The following is a 22,481-nucleotide window of genomic DNA, read 5'->3' on the forward strand; positions in this document are numbered from 1 at the left end:
AAAACCTTTGAAGAAAAAAGTTACTGTTCAGCAGCATTCCTCGATGTTAGCCAGGCTTTTGATAAAGTTTGGCATCAAGGACTGTTGTATAAACTGAAAAAGAACTTACCAGAGGAACTATATACACTCCTTAAGTCGTATTTATCAGAAAGATACTTTCGAGTGAAGTTTGAGTCAACCTATACAAAACTATATCCCATCAGATCAGGGGTACCGCAAGGAAGTGTTCTGGGACCACAACTGTATCTGATTTACACAGCCGACTTACCCACAGATCGTGATACAACGACCACCACCTTTGCAGACGATACTGCAATCCTAGCAGTACACAAAAATCCCGTCGAAGCTGTTGCAAAACTCCAGAGAGTATTAAATCAAATAAATACATGGGCACAAAATTGGAGAATTAAATTGAATGAACAAAAATCAAACCATATTGTTTTTACAAAATGTCACGGTGAATCACCTACAGTAACAATAAATAATAAGGTAATTCCCTCAGTTACCTCTGTAAAATATCTGGGCATGCACTTGGACAGGGGATTAACCTGGAGAACCCATATATGGAACAAACGGAAACAACTGGGCATAAAATTTAGTAAGCATTATTGGCTTCTAGGGCGTAAGTCTAAGCTCACGACAAGAAATAAACTGCTAGTCTACAACACAATATTCAAATCAGTCTGGGCATATGGTCTGCAGCTCTGGGGAACAGCATCCAAGTCTAATGTATCCATAATTGAGAGATTCCAGTCCAAGGTGCTACGTTCAATAATCGATGCTCCGTGGTTTGTTACTAACTGGGATATTTACAATGATCTGGAAACCAAAACCGTCAGTGAAGTGATAGTGGAGTTAAGTGCAAAATACATCGTACGTCTTGAAAGCCACGCGAATGTGCTTGCAATTAATTTGTTAGACAACAGTCAGGAAACAAAACGGTTAAAGAGACAGACACCATTAGATTTACCGCACAGACATTAACATTGTTACATTAGCTAAGTTAATATACAGGGTGGGGCATTAGTGTGACAAAGTCCAATTACTCGTTTGTCGTAAGAGATACAAAAAAAAGTTATTTAGGTAAAAGTTGGGGCCCACATAGTACCATAATTTAAAAATATTTTCAAATATACAGAGTCGTCCGTATTGACAGGGTGACACAAACTTATGTTTTTTTTAATGGAACACCCTGTATATTTTTACATTTTTGGATTCTCCTCGATGTTTCCTTTCTTAAAATATATGGTTTTATAATATTATACGAGGTAGTTTAAAAGTTAATTACGTTTTTTTGTTAATTTCGCAGCAAAATCTACACCCTGTAGAATTTTAGTGATTTGACATCAAATTTTTATTTTATGTTCAAAGGATTTTTAATATAGTCTACTATTGTTGTACATTAACAGTATAGCGATATGTTTAATTTTAGTATACAGGGTGGGTCGAAACTCGGAATGAGTATTTTCTGAGTTTTCTTAAATGGAACACCCTGTATTTAAGTATTGTAATGAAATGATATTTTATGGTACTTTTTTATTTCTTAAGCATTCCCTATATCTAAGTGCTTTAATTTGTAGGTTATTCGTGATTCTTTAAGCCAAACATTAATTGTAAGAAAAATTACGTGAAATTTTAATAGGTGGCTGTGAAAATATTTAATCAAAAATAATTTTTGGAAAAGAAAAGACATCATAATCTAGTCTGATCCTTAATTTATTACTATTGGATGAAATATCCAAATAAATTCGTAGTTAAGGTTGTTGGTGCGCAAAATATTAATAAAAACATACAATATTCTACCTAGTCGGCTATGACACTAAATTTCCTTAAAAATTTGACATTATACTATTTTTATAGATCCAGTTGCTTTGTTACCATTACTAATATGTATTTTTCTTATGAGAAACTGATTAATAAGATTTTGGTGCTAGTGGAATATAACAAAAATGTGCTAGTAGCAATAAGAATTTTTCATCAGAAATTCCCTGATAGACGACAACTAAGAAGAGAAACGTTTAAAAATATACTAGAACGGTTTCAACGGACTGATCACTTAGATTATGATAAATCTGCTCGAATAAAAACTATTGTAAGTGAAGAAAACAGCAATTAAATGTAATCCTTAGTGTCACTGAGGATCTGCATATTGGTAAAATCGTTCTTACAATCTAAGTATCTAGTCTGTTGAAACCGTTTTAGTATACTTTCAAAAGTTTCTCTTTTTGGGTGTCGTCTATCAGGGAATTGCTGATGATAAATTTTTATTGCAAGTAGCTAATTTTTGTTATACTCTCCTAGCACAAAGCCATTTTAATCCGTTCCTCATTAGAAAAATTAATATTAGTAATGGTATCAAATCAACTGGAACTATATAAATAGTATAATGTCAAATGTTTAAGCAAATTTTGTGTCATAGCCAACTAGGCAGAATTTTGTATGTTTGATTCATATTTTAAGCACCGACAACCTTAACTACGAATGTATTTGGATATCTCATCCAGTATTAATAAATTAAGGATCAGGCTAGATTATTATGTATTTTTTTTTTCGAAAAATTACGTTTTATTGGATATTTTCACGGCTACCTAATGAAATTTTACGTAATGTTTGTTGCAATTAATGTTTGCTTAAATAATGACGAATAACTTACAAATTAAAGCACTTAGGTATAGGAAATGCTTAAGAAATAAAAGAGTACCATAAAATATAATGTCATTACAATACTAAAATACAGGGTGTTCCATTTAAGAAAACTCAGAAAATACTCATTCCGAGTTTCGACCCACCCTGTATACTAAAATTAAACATTTCGATATACTATTAATGATTAACAGTAGTAGACTATACTAAAAATCGTTTGAATGTAAATAGAAAATTTGATGTCAAATCACTACAATTCTACAGGGTGTAGATTTTGCTACGAAATTAACAAAAAAACGTAATTAACTTTTAAACTACCTGGTATAATATCACACAACTATATATTTTAAGAAAGGAAACATCGAGGAGAATCCAAAAATGTAAAAATATATAGGGTGTTCCATTTAAAAAAACATAAGTTTGTGTCACCCTGTCAAGACGGACGCCCCTGTATATTTGAAAATATTTTAAAAATCTGATACTATGTGTGCCCCAGCTTTTACCTAAATAACTTTTTTTCGTATCTCTTACGACAAACGAGTAATTGGACTTTGTCACACTAATGCCCCACCCTGTATGTAATACAGTAATTTAATATTATCTCTATAGAGATGTGTGGCGCTGGTCACAATCTCTTCATGTCATTATTTCTCAGATAAAATGTGCCTATTGTTATATGTTATAACAGATTGCCTAATAAACATTAAAAAAAAAAAAGTAGTTTCCAGAGGCGTAACAGCGGCCCCCGTAGCATGGGATATCAATATTGCGTCGTCTTCATAACCGAGTATTTTTACTTCTTTGTTTCCCACTCTGTATCCTCTTTCTTTGTTGATGCTGTTGGCGATTTCATTCATGATTAAATTGAAGAGAATTGGACTCAATGATTCCCTTGCCTTATTCCGTTGCCTATGTCTATACTATAGATTCTGTAGTTCATCTATTCTACAGAAACTTCTCTATTATATAGAAGATGGATTACATGTTTGAGTCTTGAAGCTTGCGGGGGGGGGCAATATGTCAGGGGCTCCATTTGGTCGTCTAAAAATGTGTCATTTTTATATTATTATAGGCATAAGTACATACGCAACGTTTTTTAAGCAGTGTTGTATTGAAAATAAAGTTGTCCATCAGATAGATATGTATTAATAAAATTTTAGATATACTCGCTGATAGTAGTACACGAAGAAAATTGTTAGAAAGTAAGTTATCAAAAAAATATTTTTAGCAAAAATTTAGCTTATAAAAAACAAAAAAAAATGGTCTATTCATGAAGTCAGTCGACACAGTAAAAGCAAAATTAAAGCTCAAGAAAAATTGTTCTTATTCGTCCAATTCCAAATCGAATATTTCAGCGTAAAATAACCAAAATAAAGCACTTTTCGGGGAAAACTTAATAATTTTTTTTAAAATGTGTAAAAAGAGCTTTAATTTTTATAAAAGTATCTGGGATCAAAACTAATCGAGTTAAGCTCAAAATAAAGTTGGCCCACATTTTTTGGTAAAAAAAATCGTGTAAATGTCCCCCTATTTAGCACCTCAAATAAAATTAATAGTTAGCGCTTTACCATTCACTTTATATATGTATTGTTTATATGATCTGTAAGTTTGACCGGTTCAAAGTTTTTATTTTTGAAAAAAATTGGTTTTTTAATAGGAAAAGGTTTTTTATTTTGGAAAAATGCCCTTTTTCAAAATAACTTAAAAATTATTAGTGATACAAAAAATCTCAAATAGTAAAGAAATGTAGCTTTTGCTTTTATAAATATTATGGTTTTATTTTGTTATTAACACAAAAATTGGTTAAGATAAATGGCTGTTCAAAATTTGCATACACTCGTGATTAGTGACTCGTTCAAAAATAAGGTCTTTGAAAAAGTGAAATTTGCAGATCATAGAAAAAAAGTTAAGTATGTAATTTGTAAAGCGAATTTTGGGTGCTAAATAGGGGGACTTTTATAAAAAATAAAAATTTTTAAAAAATTTTCAATGAGTTTTTCCCGAAAAGTGCTTCATTTTTTGGTTATTTCACGTTGAAATATTCGATTTGGAATTTGAAGAATAAGAAGAATTTTTTCATAAGTCACAACTTTGTTTTTACTGGGTCGATAGACATCATTTTTTTTATAAGCTACATTTTTGCTAAAAATATTTTTTAGATCAAATTCTTTTTGAGTTATTTGCGAAAAACCGCTTGAAAACGTGGTTTTCTTGTTGAACAATAAACATTTTCACTCGCAAATAATTTAATAAGTATTGACTTGATCACTTCGGTGATGACACTGAAAATTACACGGAATCTCCGTATTTCACTGTCATTTATTAGGCTATTACATACAGGGTGGGGCATTAGTGTGACGAAGTCCAATTACTCGTTTGTCGTAAGAGATATGAAAAAAAGTTATTTAGGTAAAAGTTGGAGCACACATAGTACCATAATTTAAAAATATTTTCAAATATACAGGGTCGTCCGTATTGACAGCGTGACACAGACTTATGTTTTTTCTAATGGAACACCCTGTACATTTTTACATTTTTGGATTCTCCTCGATGTTTCCTTTCTTAAAATATATGGTTTTGTAATATTGTACGTGGCAGTTTAAAAGTTAATTACGTTTTTTTGTTAATTTCGTAGCAAAATCTACACCCTGTAGAATTTTAGTGATTTGCCATCAAATTTTTATTTTATGTTCAAACGATTTTTAATATAGTCTACTACTGTTAATCATTAACAGTATAGAGAAATGTTTAATTTTAGTATACAGGGTGGGTCGAAACTCGGAATGAGTATTTTCTGAGTTTTCTTAAATGGAACACCCTGTATTTTAGTATTGTAATGAAATTATATTTTATGGTACATTTTTATTTCTTAAGCATTCCCTATACCTAGGTGCTTTAATTTGAAAGTTATTCGTCATTCTTTAAGCAAACATTAATTGCAACAAAAATTACGTAAAATTTCATTAGGTAGCCGTGAAAATATCCAATTAAAAGTAATTTTTCGAAAAAAAAATACATAATAATCTAGCCTGATCCTTAATTTATTAATATTGGATGATATATCTAAATACATTCGTAGTTAAGGTTGTTGGTGCTTAAAATATGAATCAAACATACAAAATTCCGCCTAGTTGGCTATGACACAAAATTTGCTTAAACATTTGACATTATACTATTTATATAGTTTCAGTTGATTTGATACCATTACTAATATTAATTTTTCTAATTAGGAACGGATTAAAATGGCTTTGTGCTAGAAGAGTATAACAAAAATGAGCTACTAGCAATAAAAATTTATCATCAGCAGTTCCCTGATAGACGACAACCAAAAAGAGAAACTTTTGAAAGTATATTAAAACGGTTTCAACAGACTAGATACTTAGATTGTAAGAACGATTGTACTAATATGCAGATCCTCAGTGACACTAAGGATTACATATAATTGCTGTTTTCTTCACTTACAATAGTTTTATTCGAGCAGATTTATCATAATCTAAGTGATCAGTCCGTTGAAACCGTTCTAGTATATTTTTAAACGTTTCTCTTCTTATTTGTCGTCTATCAAGGAATTTCTAATGAAAAATTCTTATTGCTAGTAGCACATTTTTGTTATATTCCACTAGCACCAAAATCTTATTAGTCAGTTTCTCATAAGAAAAATTCATATTAGTAATGGCAACAAAGCAACTGGATCTATAAAAATAGTATAATGTCAAATTTTTAAGGAAATTTAGTGTCATAGCCGACGAGGTAGAATATTGTATGTTTTTATTAATATTTTGCGCACCAACAAACTTAACCACGAATTTATTTGGATATTTCATCCAATAGTAATAAATTAAGGATCAGACTAGATTATGATGTATTTTCTTTTTCAAAAATTATTTCTGATTAAATATTTTCACAGCCACCTAATAAAAATTCACGTAATTTTTCTTACAATTAATGTTTGGCTTAAAGAATCACGAATAACTTACAAATTAAAGCACTTAGGTATAGGGAATGCTTAAGAAATAAAAAAGTACCATAAAATATCATTTCATTACAATACTTAAATAGAGGGTGTTCCATTTAAGAAAACTCAGAAAATACTCATTCCGAGTTTCGACCCACCCTGTATACTAAAATTAAACATTTCGCTATACTGTTAATGTTTAACAATAGTAGGCCATATTAAAAATCGTTTGAACATAAAATAAAAATTTGATGTCAAATCACTAAAATTCTACAGGGTGTAGATTTTGCTACGAAATTAACAAAAAAACGTAATTAACTTTTAAACTACCTCGTATAATATTACAAAACCATATATTTTAAGAAAGGAAACATCGAGGAGAATCCAAAAATGTAAAAATATACAGGGTGTTCCATTAAAAAAAACATAAGTTTGTGTCACTCTGTCAATACGGACGACCCTGTATATTTGAAAATATTTTTAAATTATGGTACTATGTGTGCCCCAACTTTTACCTAAATATCTTTTTTTCGTATCTCTTACGACAAACGAGTAATGGGACTTTGTCACACTAATGCCCCACCCTGTATACGTTTTTGTTAAACAAGTCGTATTTAGTAACTTTTTAAAGAGGGCCCCATTTCCAATTCTGCGGGGGGGCCCCGACGAAGTTTGTTACGCCACTGACGGTCACTGACCACAGAGTGATTTAAAAATCACTGCATTCACCATCACTAACTGGTATACTGATTATATAATAATTATTTTACATGGTCATATCTGGTACTGTATTTAATTATCTTTAATCTTTATTTTAGGGCTTTCTTGGCTAACCTCAACAAGGAACAAAAACAAAATTCATAGTTGTTCCTTCTGTGGCAAAACATGCATAAAACCTTCAATACTTATGTCTCATTGTAAAGTAAGTCATTTTGCAAAAAAGGTAATACGAACTAAGCAAACTAAAATCAAGTCATCTTCCATATTACATGATTTAGTGAAAAAGAAAAATGATGAAAACGGATCGTCATATGAAGACCACTATACATTTGATGAAAGTAAAAAGGAATATGTACGCTGTACGTTGTGTCCAAAAAAACCAAAGTCCCATTTTATCTTTCACACTGACCAAAAGTTATTTGAATGTACCACGATTCAAAAAAAACTTAATAAATCCGGTAACTTGACCACACATGTGCCTGTGGAATCTACGAAAAATCCATATACATGTAAAGTTGGTTTAGAACAACTTTCTAAAAATCGCTATTTACTAGGACAGAAAAGTTATAAATGTCATGTTTGTTCGAAAGAATTCACCCAAAATGATCATTTCAGATGTCATCAACTAGAACATTCTGTGAAGCCTTTTGAATGCGAACTCTGTGGAAAGAAGTTCAAGAAGGAGTATCAAATGACTCATCACCACATGGTTGTCCACTTTGGTATCAGACCTTATAAGTGTGACTTGTGCCCTAAAATATGTGTTCGGTCTGACGACTTGAAGAAACACCGAAGGGTGCATAATGGGGACAAACCACACAAATGCACGATTTGTCCGCAGGAGTTTGTACGAAAATGGGGACTGAGAATGCATATGCTTCGTCACACGGGAGACAAGCCTGCCAAGTGCGAGGTTTGTTCAAAAGAGTTTAAATACGTATACCGTCTTAACCAACATATGTATGTCCACTCTAAAGAAAAGCCTTTCAAATGTAATATTTGCTCAAAAGAGTTCAAACACAATTATAGTCTTAAACCACACATGTTGGTCCACACTGCAGAAAAACCTTTTGAATGTGAGATCTGCCTCAAGAAACTTTGTTCTAGAAGCAGTTTACGCCGACATAAGCTTCTCCATTCCAAAGAAAAACGTTTCGAATGCAGTATATGTTCGAAAAAGTTTGCCACGTCAAGTAATTTAAAACAGCATTTGTTTGTGCATTCAGACAACAAGCGCTTCAAATGTGAAATTTGTCAAAAGAAGTTCACAGAAAAGCGTGGTTTGACTAGGCACATGCAAGTTCATAACGGAGATAAGCCGTTTCAGTGCGAGATTTGCTATAAACGTTATTCAGAAAATTCAGCATTAAAGACGCATGTGCTTCTACACGAAAACAAAGACTGTTTCAAATGTGACGTGTGCGAGAAAAGGATGTCAACGAGGCACGGCTTAAAAGGTCATATGCGAATCCACACTTTAGAAAAACCTTACGAATGCGATATTTGTTTGAGGTCTTTTGCTAACCAAAGTAACATGTACAAACATAAGAAAATCCACGTTGATAAAAGTACTACTTTCCCCGTCCAGAAAACATAACAGATGTCTTTAAATAATCTTGAAAAATTGTTACCTACTGCGAGATCTGTCAAAAAGCAGACCATAATGAACATTTTCCATAGAGGTTGGCTAGAGTAATACTAGATAAATTATACAAAACCTCAATGTCACATTGTTTGTTTGTGACACCTTTCAGAAACAGATCTTAACTTTCATTCAGTTGCCATCAAACTGTCGTAATGTAGAGACAACAACTCAGTTTACATTCAACGTGATGGGAAGGTTCATACTTTACCTAAGGGCATAATTCCTTATTAATCATTATATCCATTCTATGGAATTTCAAACAAATATGCATTTGTAAAAGGTATGTAAAAGGTTGTAAAAGGTAAAAGATATATGCATTTGTACATACCATTTAAAAGGTTCTCGCCCTGGTATTTCTTTGGTGGCTCAGCTAGCATTTAACCTGTAAATATAGCCAACTTGCTTTAACCCTAGTCAAAATTTCAAATATCAACTTTGTATTCATTAACACGGTTATATGTACTTAATTTTAGGTTTATTTTAACACTGATGATGATTTTGTAAGAAAATCGAAAACGATCGGTAGTGATGTAGCCCTTAACGGGATTTTAATAAAAGTTTGTATACGTTTTACAAAAAATTTTTCAGTAAATTTTTTTTTATTTTCCATAGAAGTCTATTTTTTGCTGGAATCATTTTAGAATGTATGCAAACCTTGTACCTAATTTGTCATTTAACAAAATCAGCCAAGTTTGAAAAAGTAGAATAAACTTGAATTATCAATAAAAAGAAATGCTACCCCAGGCTGCTTTAATTTTCTCCGTGGCACATATATTGTAAGTTAATGCTCTGGAAATCAGGACCCTCTATAGTCCGTTCTTTAACGGTAAAATATTGCAAAACCTCTAAATTTTAAAGAACCGCTTGTACGAGAACATATTCGTCAAATTCCAAATGAAATACTTTTACGTGAAATAACCAAAAACGAAGCACATTTCGGGGAAAACTCATTACAACTTATTTAAAGTGTTTAAAAATCATTCTTGTTTTATAAAAAAAATTTCTAGCATCAAAATTAAACAAGTTACGCTCAAAATAAAGTTAGTCCCTTATGGTTTTGGTAAAAAAATCGAGAAAATCACCCCCTAATTGGTATCTTAAATGAACTTAATCGTTACGACTTCACAAGTTTCTTGACTCGTGTATATATTGTTTATATGATCTGTAAGTTTCATCGGTTAAAAGTCCTTATTATTGAAAGGGCTGTAGTTAAAAGGGGTTGAACGAGTCACTGATCACGAATGTATGCAAATTTAGAAACACCAAATCTTAATCAATTTTTGTCTAACAGAAAAACAAAAAAAATACATGATATTCAGAAAAGCAAATCTGACTTTTTTTGTTTTTCGAGATTTTTGGTATCTCTAACAATTTTTAAGTTATTTTGAAAAAAAGCATATTTTTCAAAATTTAATATTTTAAAAATTTTACTTTGAAACCAAATTTTTTCAAAAATAAGCACTTTGAATCGATCAAACTTACAGATCATATAAACACAACATAAGTAAAATAATTTGTGGAGCGGTAACGATTAATTTAATTTAAGTTCCTAATTAGGGGGTGGTCTTCCATATTTTTTTTGCAAAAACAAAAGGACCAACTTTATTTTGAGCGTAACTTGCTTAAATTTAATGCTAGAAACTTTTTGTAAAGACACAAATAAAGCTTTTTTTAACACTTTAAAAAAGATATAATAGGTTTTCCCCAACAAGTGCTTAATTTTTTGGATATTTCACGTCGAAATATTCCATTTGAAATTTGGTGAATATTAATCTATTTTTCATTGGCTATAACTCTGGTTCTACGAGATCCAGAGACCTAACGCGTACACCATTTTTTTTACTTTTTTATAGGCTATATTTTTGCTAAGAACGTTTTTTTCGACAAAGTACTTACTTTTTGAGTTATTTGCGAAAAACCGTCTAAAAATGTGGTTATTTTGTTGAAAAATGAACATATTTACTTGCAAATAACTCGAAAAGTGTTGACTTGGCGAAAAAGCTCTATAGAACAAAAGTTACTTAAAATTAGTCAGTTTACCCAGTTCCGGACTTAGTTTGGATATATATTTTTTCACCCCCAACAAGGGGTGAAAGTCACCCCCAGGGCAAAAGCACACATCGGCACAATATCACTTTTTTTCTTTGACATGTAAGCTATATGTATGCCAAATTTCAAGTCAATCCAAGCGGTTCTTTAAAATATAGAGCAAAAACCGTGAAAGAATGGACTACTAGCATTATTGCTACAAATTGGTTGCGTTACTTCCTATTGCATTTTTTATTGATCATGTTTCGAGTTTATTTTACTTTCTCAAACTTGGCTACTCAGTACTGATTAATACCAATAGTCAAATACATATCTAGGGGTGCCTTTTCATTCTTATGTACGACTATTTTATTGCGAGCTATGCCGATATAATTTTACATTTATTGGGACCGTGCAAGTTCGGAAGAGCGACACCTGGTTTCAGAGCACAGCATCATTTGTAGCAGTTTTAATTATATTGGCCAAGTGTATTAGTCCTTGTTACTGAATAATTGTCAAGGTCATAGCCCAAAAAAGAATAAGAAGAAAAAGTAAAATTGATGTTAAGTTATTAAAAGGTAAACATTGTATGGAAAGTAGAAAAGAAGAAAAAGTCAGATTGATGTTATGTTATTAAAAGGTAAACATTACATGGAAATCCACTTTTCGCTTTGTATTAATTTGTGTTTATAAGTTGGAAACAAATAGAACTTAAATTGACAATTTTTTGTTGTATGTTTACAATTTATAACACAGCATTTGCGAAATCCCATTTTCTTCAATGACAGTGGGTATGAAATATGTCAATATGACAATTTCCATTGACAATATGAATTAAAGTTACAAGATTTCTCCGCTACTTTCGCACGATGCTTTCTCGTATCCCTTCCAAGTACTTGCACACAGCCAATATATCTAAAAATCACTAGTTGCAATACCATAAGTTTTCAAATACTGTGCAGAAAAATTATAAATGTCATGTTTGCTTGAGACAATTCACTCAAATTAATCATTTCAGATGTCATCAACTAGAACATTCTGTGAAACCTTTTGAATGTGAACTTTGTGGAAAGAAGTTCAAGAAGGAGTATCAAATGACACAACACCAAATGGTTGTCCACTTTCGTATCAGACCTTATAAGTGTGACTTAAGACATATGTGCTCGGTCTGACGACTTAAAGAAATATCGAAGGGTGCATACTGGGGAAAAACCACACAAATGCACGATTTGCCTGCAGGAGTTTGTACGGAAATAGGGGCTGAGAATGCATATGCTTCGTCACACGGGAGACAAGCCTGCCAAGTGCGAGGTTTGTTCAAAAGAGTTTAAAATCGTATACCGTCTTAACCAACATATGCAGGGTTGAAAAAAACATGTTTTTTTTTTATTTTATACAAAACAAACGTTTTTTTTTTGTTTTAAACGGTTTTTTTTTGTTTTAAACATGTTTTATTTTTCGTTTTTATATTACGTGTTTTAAACAAATAAAACGTAGAAAAAAACATTGTTTAAATCATATTTCTTAAAATGAGAAGGATCTGTTTGAGGAATTAGGCAGCACAGATACATATAATAACTTATGGCTGTTCAGCCCATATTATGAACTAACTTGCCCACGATATGGAAGTGTCAGGAATAAAGAACAGTGTCAAAAAATTGCAAATATTTCAGAAATGTACATTTTGCTAGCGCAAAATTCCGAGAAGCTGGTGATTCTGCTCTTGTATTGCATTAGGATGTTTGTTGGAATACTTTATCAGAATGCTTAGAAAGTTAGTTGAAAAACTGGCCAATATTATTTCACGTTTGCTCTAAACAATAGAATAAGTATTAAAAAAATTGGAAAAAATCCTTTGTAAAAGGTATAAAAATTTTTTTATTAAAATCCTTAAAAGGGCTACATCACATGGCAACCAGGATAATGCCCTGATGTAATGTATTGAAATTTCCCAACACGTGGGATCCAAATTGAGTTGTTTACATTTCAATGACTTAATGGCAACTGAATGCGAAATGAGTGATGTTTCTGAAAAAACCCCTTTTTTCAGAAACATCACTCATTTCGCATTCAGTTGCCATTAAGTCATTGAAATGTAAACAACTCAATTTGGATCCCACGTGTTGGGAAATTTCAATACATTACCTCAGGGCATTATCCTGGTTGCCATGTGACCATCACAGGACTTTTTATTGAAGTATGCACTTTTAAGGCATCTATATTACATGTAAAGGGTTTTTACCCGGATATTTTTCTTTTGTGGGTCAGCTAGCATCCAGTTTATCTAACACTGATGATGATATTTTATAAAAATCGAAAACATTTTGTTGTGATGTAGCCCTTTTAAGGATTTTAATAAAAAAAATTTTATACCTTTTACAATGGATTTTTTTCTAATTTTGTGATTGATGGTATACAGAAAACTACACGAAAAACATTTTTTTCCTTGTGGATTTTTTAGAATAAGTATTGATAAAGATGTAACAAAGCTTGTAAATGATACAAAGTTGAAGGCAAATGCCAAAGACTAGGTATTTATAAAAATTAAAGTATATTGCAGTGCAGGGACAAAGTCCAAACAAATACTTGCACTAAAGGAAAGGCTACAGAGATATGGCTAGAACTTCTGGAAGCATTCGAGACTGAACACGCAAATGGCGAATTTTTGGTAAATGATACGATTAAATCGAGGAGCTTATGAAAATGGCTTTGATCCTGACTCATTTCTTGACAAGTTTGCTTGCTCATCGCTTTAGTGGAAATAAATTTAGTCAAGAGCAAATAAAAACTGGTACGGAATATGTAGAAACTTCACTTCACATCCAGAAGCATTGCCATTTATTATTAATTACCAGGCAAAGTGTGTACCCTTTAATCCATATATATTTTCTAAACATCTAATGTACAACCATTGGCATGGTGACGTTCTATGGTCATACAACATAAAAAAACTCTTCTCATCATACGCTTTCGTCAATTCCAAACTATGTAACCGGCTAGGCAATGTCAAAGCTGCTAAGTTGGTTTCAATTTTTAAAGAGCTTAATTCTATAAGTGATCACGTCGCTGATAAAATTGATGACTTAGATTACAAGATTATTATGAGACTAAAACAATTTGAGAAAATTATTAACTCCTGTATGCAAAATGTTTGAGTTTTCCAATTTTTGTTGTGTTCCCATTATTAATAAATAAAAATATATTTGTTACAAAGTCTGTATAATAATATGTATAAGATTTTTTTCATATTTATATATTATTCACAAAAAAAAATGAAAAAAAACGCTTGTTTAATTTAAGTGTTTTAAACATGTTTAAAACAGTTGTTTAAAACAAAATGTTTAAAACAAAACAACCCTGAACATATGTGTGTCCACTCTAAAGAAAAGCCTTTCAAATGTGATATTTGCTCAAAAGAGTTCAAACACAATTATAGTCTTAAACGACATATGTTGGTACACACTGCAGAAAAACCTTTTGAATGTGAGATCTGCCTCAAGAAACTTTGTTCTAGAAGTAGTTTACATCAACATAAGCTTCTCCATTCCGGAGAAAAACGTTTTAAATGCAGTATATGTTCGAAATGGTTTGCCAAATCAAGTAATTTAAAACAGCATTTGTTTGTGCATTCAGACAACAAGCGCTTCCAATGTGAAATTTGCCAAAAGAAGTTCACAGAAAAGCGTGGTTTGAATAGGCACATACAAGTTCATACTGGAGATAAGCCGTTTCAGTGAGAGATTTGCTATAAACAGTATTCAGAAAATTCAGCAATAAAGACGCATGTGCTTCTACACGAAAACAAAGACTGTTTTAAATGTGAAGTGTGCGAGAAAAGGATGTCAACGAGGCACGGCTTAAAAGGTCATATGCGAATCCACACTGGAGAAAAACCTTACGAATGCTATATTGTTTGAGATCTTTTGCTAACCAAAGTAACATGTTCAAACATAAGAAAATCCACGTTGATAAAAATACTACTTCCCCTGTCCAAAAAACAGGAACAGATATCATTAAGTAATATTCTTGAAAAATTTCCTTACGAATGCTATATTGTTTGAGATCTTTTGCTAACCAAAGTAACATGTTCAAACATAAGAAAATCCACGTTGATAAAAATACTACTTCCCCTGTCCAAAAAACAGGAACAGATATCATTAAGTAATATTCTTGAAAAATTGTTACTGCGAGATCTGTCGAAAAGCAGACCATAATGAACATTTTCCATAGAAGTTGGCTAGAGTAATACTAGATAAATTACAAAAAAACCTCAATGTCACATTGTCAGTTTGTTTTTGACACCTTTCAGAAACAGCACTTACCTTTCATTCAGTTGCCATTAAACTGTCGTAATGTAGAGATGACAACTCAATTTACATCCCACGTGATGGGATGGTTCGTACCTTACCTAAAGGATAATTCCATATTAGTTATATTAATCCTATGGAATTTCAAACAAATATTCATTTGTAAAATAACATTTGGTAGCTCAGCTAGCATTCAACCTGTAAGTTTAGCCAACTTGCTTTAACCCTAGTCAAAATTTCAACTTTGTATTCATTAACACGGTTATACTTACTTTTAGGTTTATTTTAACACTGCTGATGATTTTGTAAGAAATTCGAAAACGTTATGTTGTGATGTAGCCCTTAAAGGGATTTTAATAAAAGTTCTTATACCTTTTACAAAGGATTTTTTCAATATTTTTTTTTATTTTCCATAGAAGTCTATCTTTTTGCTGGAATCAGTTCAGAATGTATGTAAACCTTGTACTTAGTTTGTCATTTAACAAAATCTGCCAAGTTTGAAAAAGTAAAATGAATTTGGAAAATGATCAATAAAAAAAATGCTATCCCAGGTTGCTTTAACTTCCTCCGTCGTATATTATTAGTTGATGCTCTGGAAATCAGTGCCTTCTAGCATTGTTGCTACAAATTGGTTACGTTGCTTCCTGTTGTATTTCTTTTTATTGATCATGTCCCAAGTTTATTTTGCTTTCTCAAACTTGGCTACACCCCAGGCAACCAAATAACGTTTACAAAACGTTGAAAAAACGTCATAATTATCACCAAACGACGTCAGTTTATCACGTTTTTTCGACGTCGAAAATCACGTAAATATGTCCCATAATACAAAACGTAGTTTTTACGTCTATTTTGCGTCGTTTTTTAGATTTATTTTTCATTTTATGGTTTTAGAAATACACAATAATTGAATGGGTCCGCCGAATAACGTTGTAAGCGCCACATGGTTTGTTTTTGAGAAGTCAAAGAAAAAGTTTTAATATTGTGATAATGGTGAGTTTATACATTTTAAAGGTAAGTAATACAGTATGTATTTTGTATTTAAAATCTGTATTACTAACCCTTAAAATGTATAAACTCACCATTATCACAATATTAAAACTGTTTCTTTGACTTCTCAAAAACAAACCATGTGGCGCTTACAACGTTATTCGGTAGACCCATTCAATTATTTGTATGGGCATTGTTAGTATTTCAATTTTTCCATTTAAGTAAAACCAAATGGAAGGTTCGTTAAAATGCATAGAATTACAATATCCTCAATGCAACATATATAACATAGAATTTTCACTTTTTATATTATATTTACTGTGTCAAAACTGAAGCAACATATGTATAAACTAATAAATCATTTATTAACAAATTAAACAATTAAGTCACAATTTAAGTTTAAATCATTTAAGTTATATATATATATATATATATATATATATATATATATATATATATATATATATATATATATATATAATTATTATAATTATTATTGTCATGGTGACAACGACTGCAGACGGCAGTTACAGTTGTCATTATTTTGCACTATTAATTTGCATAATTATTAGAAACTGACGTTCTGCCGGACAGCAGTTGTAGTCAGATGTCGGAATCACTCTCATACAAATAAATAGTGCAAAGTAGTAACGTCCGTAATGCTGACAACTGCAACTGATGTTTGCAGTTGCCGCCTGCAGTCGTCGGAATCGTACCTTTAGTCAGAAATGAATACATACAAATAAGACCCAATATATTGAATTTCAATGAAAACTATCTGCTTTATATTTATAAATTTTAAGGAAAACGATTGAATGATAAAAAGTAGGACAAAACTATAATAGTCTGTGTTCTCACATATATTTCCATACTCTTATAATCCTCAATTTGATTCCAAATAATTATTACATATTTTTGCATACAAAAAGATCTACAGACACCTGAAAAATATATTTTTTGATTAAGGAACTGCAATGACCAAATTAAAATGATAAAACAATTTACATGTGATATCTGATAATACACACTTAAAAGACTAATACATAGATACTCATGATGAAGTACATTATAGTTAGGAATGAATAACCATTTTCATATCGCTGCAACATGAAGCCAAAGCCGTCTTATATTTCAGTTCGTTTAGAGAGTGCAACAAGCACTCTGACCCAACAGTTTCAAAATTTATTAGTTTTTCATCAGAGAATGCATATGTTGCTATCTCCAAACCATGTACATAGCTGTAACATCTGTACATCTGTACTTTGGGTTCTTCTTCTTCTGTCTTGCTGTGGGCATACTCAGCTGCAAATAAGATTGCTGCAATATGGCTGCAAACTTCACTATTACCGGCCATACACATACAATGTGCATTTGCTATGCCATTGGAACTGGCTATCACCCAAGCATCTAGTGGTTTAGCGTTAGCTTTTTGAGAATGCTTCACCTAAAAAAATATTTTATCTTTGTGGGAATGCTTACTATATGCAACTATAAAAATTTATTTTTATTAGAGTATTTGCGTCCTTTACAATGATTGAGAATATTTTAAAATCAGACATTCATATTCGCGGTGTGCAAGTACTTGGAAAGGGAAACGAGAAACGACCGTGCGCGAGTCGCGTAGAAATATTGCAACTATCTTAAATAATTCATATTGTCAATTGAAATTGTCAAATTGACGTATATTTCATACCTTCTGTCATTGACGCAGAAAAATTATATATTGCTCCACAATATTGATATGATATACAATTATTATATAAAAGTAAATTTAATTAATTGTATTTTGCTTGCAGTACTGCATTTTAATAACTGATTTTATTTACTACATACAATTGTTTACGTTTGCTAAACATAACCTGCATCTTATTTTTTCTTCTTATTATTTTTTTGGACTATGGTATTGACAATTATCCAGCAACCAGGACTAATATAATTGGCCAATATAATTAAAAGTGCGAATAAAAGTACAGAGCGTAGAAATAGAGGTCGCTTTGCCGAACTTGCACGGTCCCAATAATATAATTTTAGAACAAACAATCACGACTGTTTATTATTCTCTTTTCTATCATAGCAATTACATGTCGTCGACCTAATCTGTAAACTGCGTAACTACATTTATACAAATTTTCAAGAAACTACAAAAATCACAAAAAACTATTTCTCTAAATATGACTATTGTGAATACTACGTATCTCCCATTTTAAAAGATAGGATGCTAAAATGGAATATTTTATAGATACACATATCACTAACATTTGTATAATGTTGTTTAATGAGTATTTAATATTATTTACCACCAACTTTTTCTTGAAAATATCACTTTCTAAACAATGAGGTCAGTTGTGTGTAACTGGGGAGTTACATATTTTCGTTTTTTTTTCGTTTAATAATAAGCTAATAAATCAAATGCAGTGTGACAGATTATTCCAAGTTAGCGTTAATGGGAAAACTAGTAAATACAGAAGTTTACAGAATGGGTTACCCCAAGGATCGGTTCTATCGCCGCTCCTGTTTAACATTTACACCTCAGACGCTCCCACTACAATCTCACGCAAGTTTATTTATGCAGATGACATGGCTTTAGGCATACAAGAAAGAAACATCGAGAACGCCCAAGCTATCCTAGAAAGCGACTTACATACTATTAACACATATTTTAAAAAATGGGGCCTTCAGCCAAATCCCACAAAAACAGAAGTTACTGCCTTCCATCTAAATAACCGGGAAGTGAACTACAGACTAAACATAGAAAGCGAAGGGGTTACCCTAAAACATAACCCAAATCCAAAATATCTCGGTGTAACATTGGATCGTACTCTAACTTTCAAGGAACACTTACATAAAACTGCAGCTAAAGTAAAAACTCGCAATAATATCATTCACAAGCTTGCAAACACCTCTTGGGGAGCCAATGCAGACACAATCAGGACAAGCGCTCTTGCATTAGTCTATTCAACAGCCGAATATTGTGCTCCAGTCTGGCTAAACAGTCACCATACTAACGTCCTAGACACACAACTAAATCAGACAATGAGGTATATTACGGGGACCATAAAAAGCACACCAACTCAGTGGCTTCCAGTTCTAAGCAACATTGCACCAACCAAAACACGACGGTTAGCTGCCCTTAAATCACTATACCAGAAATGTCAAAAGAATCCCTCATTGCCAATAAATACCGACATAGATCAGTTAAACCAGGGCCAATTGCGGCTGAGATCTCGAAACCCGCCAACAAGAACAGCAAAAAATCTTCCAAAAAATTTCACAATCGATGAGCATTGGATAAGCGAATGGAACGAAGAAGTGAACAATGCACACCTAATAGGAAATCCCACAGTCAAACTCAACGGTTTCTCTCTTCCGCGTCGAGAATAATGTAATCTGAACCGAATCAGGGCAGGTCATGGAGTGTGCAATAAATCACTTAACCAATGGGGTATCGCAGACAGCCCGCTATGTGACAAATGCAATGCTGCTGAACAAACAGTCCACCACATTACACAAGAATGTCCAGCCACACGATTCGAAGGAAGCTTAATCGAAATCCACGAACTAACTCCTGAGGCAATGGAATGGCTCCACAGTAGCAATATCCGCCTTTGATGTTTTCATTTATATTCTTACAATCTATTGTATGTTTTAGCAATGTGTAAAGTTCATACGAATATATATATATACATATTTTCGTACTAAATTTGCCGCAAGGGAGATACGGTGTATACGAAGATGTCACTATTTACTCTTCTGGTAAAAATATGCATGTGCATTCTTTTTTAAACGAGTAGGGATTTTTTCAAATAAATGGCAGTAATAACTCATTTTCAGAGAAATATGGAGTTTACAAATTAGGACGACAATACAGTCGGAAAAATGAAAGAATACCCATGAACGATCACATCAGTCACATATTATTCAGATTATTAATAATCTATCTCTCTCGTTTGTTATTTATGGAAACAAAAACAGCAAATACAAAATATGTGATTGATGTGATCGTTTCATGGGTATAGGGCTTTTCATTCACAGTCATTTGTTTCGAGCTTCTGTCATGTGTCACATAATATTAATATATCTACGTCATACGTTATTGGTATTGCCAATGATACAAACCAAAGACATATGACGTGGATATATTAATATTATGTGACACATGACAGAAGCTCGAAACAAATGACAATCGATGAAAAGCGCTATATATAGGGCTTTTCATCGATTGTCATTTGTTTCGAGCTTCTGTCATATGTTGCATAATCTGTGTATACAAATATTATATACAGATTATACAACATACGACAGAAGCTCGAAACAAATGACTGTGAATGAAAAGCCCTATTCTTTCATTTTTTCGACTGTATGTCTGGTTTCATACAGATATATAAACGTAAATTAATCTAATATTTAAAACCAATTTATCCAAAAGACACTAATACTGTTATCTATATATTTCTTAATGGTGAATAAATAAAATAAAGGCATACCTTTCCAACAATAATATAGAAATCATTAACAATTTTTACTCCAACTTTCAAAACGAATGCAGTTGTAAAGGCTCTTATGTGCCTGAAGGCTTTTGTATGCTTTCATCTGCTGTCTAAAGTAGTAACTGTGAGACTCCACCAGATATGTATAAATATCTATAATAGCATTATAATAGTAATTGGTGGAATATCTAAATGTCCAATTATTTTCAGCTTCAATGAATATCTAAAACAATAAAAGAAATAATGTTATTGCTTGCAAAATTCATCATTATTGATAAATATCAGGGAAAAATGAACAGTAAATAAAAATTGTTTCGCGTACCTTTCTCCAAGATCTGGAGGTTCCAATAATAATTTCATTAAATAATCACTTTGCATTGTGGTAAGTTTATAAAGTTCACAAATGACAAACAAAAGATTTAAAAAATAGACAAAAAAACAGCAAACAAAATCCAAATGAATCCAAAATACGCAAAATACGACGACAATGAAATGAAACGATGATACAAATACAAACTCAAACATAACCTTTGTTTTGTAACTTTTGACAAGTAAGCTCCTCCCAATTTCGTGACGTCAGACTTAGGCTGTCTGAAATGAAAACGTGTTTTTAAAGGTATTTTAACGTCATCAATCTTACGTATTTAAAATCACCTACAAAAGATGTTTTCACGACGTAATGTTCAAACACGTGTATATATTCAACCAAACACTGACGTTTCCTCGACGTTATTGACGTCACTTGGTTGCCTGGGACAGTATTGATTCAGATCAATAGTCAGAAATCGGTGCCTTTTCATTCTTATGTACATCTATTTTACTGCGAGCCATGCCGATATCATTTTACATTTATATATCTAAAAATCGGACATATAGAAAGGAGAAATCCAGAAACCATTATCAAGAAAATTTCCAAATGGAGACCTGTATCAGGCAGACCACGAGGAAGACCAAAAACTAAATGGGAGAAGCAGATAGTAGACGACCTTAAGAAGATGGGAGTCAGAGAATGGGTAACCATAAGCAAAAAAAATTGTAGAAGATGCTAAGTCACACAACCAATTATTGTAAAACCAAAATATGAATGCGGATGCGGATTAATTTTTTATTTTTAATCAACCTGTTGTGGGTCCACCACTGTTAATGCTTTGAGTATTTGACTAGATAGAAATTGAAAATTTAATGTTTATTTTTTAAAAAATAGTAATCGGAAATAAAGTGCAAAAAATAAATTGAGTTTTTCCTTTATATTTTTCGGCTCCTTAATCATAACTTACAAGGCTTCATATTTGCCCAGAAAAACTTTATACTATAAATAGTCGATTTTTTTTACATTAGAGAGGCTTTAGCTTTCAAACGCATTTTGAAAAATTGAAATCGCTCAACTAGGACAGCCTATGGACTTTTAAAGTTATAAACGGTTTTTTGGAAACAAAAACTTTTGGAAAAGGATACTCTGCTTTCTGTAGTGTAGGTATGTCCTTGCGTTTTAAAGTTAAACTGACTCTTTTACGGACATCTTTTGAAATAATAATTTCGACTTATACCTTTATACCTCATCATTTCTCTTGGATTTTCTTGTTTTTGAACAAAAATATATAGGTATTCTAAAAAACCTACAAAAATTTTTTACTTTGTGTAGTTAAATTTTAATAGCAAATCTTATTTCTTCATTTTCTTTCTTATGCCATCCCCTCTTTGTGAACACA

The 22,481-nt window shown here is 31.9% G+C and overlaps 1 protein-coding gene and 1 long non-coding RNA gene across 5 annotated transcripts in view; one reads left to right on the forward strand and one right to left on the reverse strand.

Moving 5' to 3' along the window:
* The window catches only part of LOC126885282 (zinc finger protein 345-like), a 44,944-nt gene extending 28,624 nt beyond the window's left edge, over window positions 1-16,320 (forward strand). The window contains exons 2-3 of one of the 4 annotated variants that reach the window (XM_050651790.1): window positions 7,417-8,830; window positions 14,910-16,320. In XM_050651790.1, the coding sequence (XP_050507747.1) occupies window positions 7,417-8,830; window positions 14,910-15,012 (1,517 nt within the window). In that variant the 3' untranslated portion in view covers window positions 15,013-16,320. Of the gene's footprint in view, window positions 1-7,416; window positions 9,548-14,855 lie in introns of those variants that run through there. The other 3 variants (XM_050651794.1, XM_050651805.1, XM_050651798.1) reach the window with 3 other exon arrangements.
* An 810-nt stretch (window positions 16,321-17,130) lies between these two features.
* On the reverse strand, window positions 17,131-21,899 carry LOC126885297 (uncharacterized). The gene is made up of 2 exons (XR_007698375.1): window positions 20,770-21,899; window positions 17,131-17,729 (listed from the first exon to the last, which is right to left on the reverse strand). It is a non-coding gene; the product is annotated as an uncharacterized LOC126885297 (long non-coding RNA).
* Window positions 21,900-22,481: the final 582 nt, after the last annotated feature.

The sequence above is a fragment of the Diabrotica virgifera genome, chromosome 1 (assembly GCF_917563875.1).
Source record: "Diabrotica virgifera virgifera chromosome 1, PGI_DIABVI_V3a".
Taxonomy (NCBI): Eukaryota; Metazoa; Arthropoda; class Insecta; order Coleoptera; family Chrysomelidae; genus Diabrotica; species Diabrotica virgifera.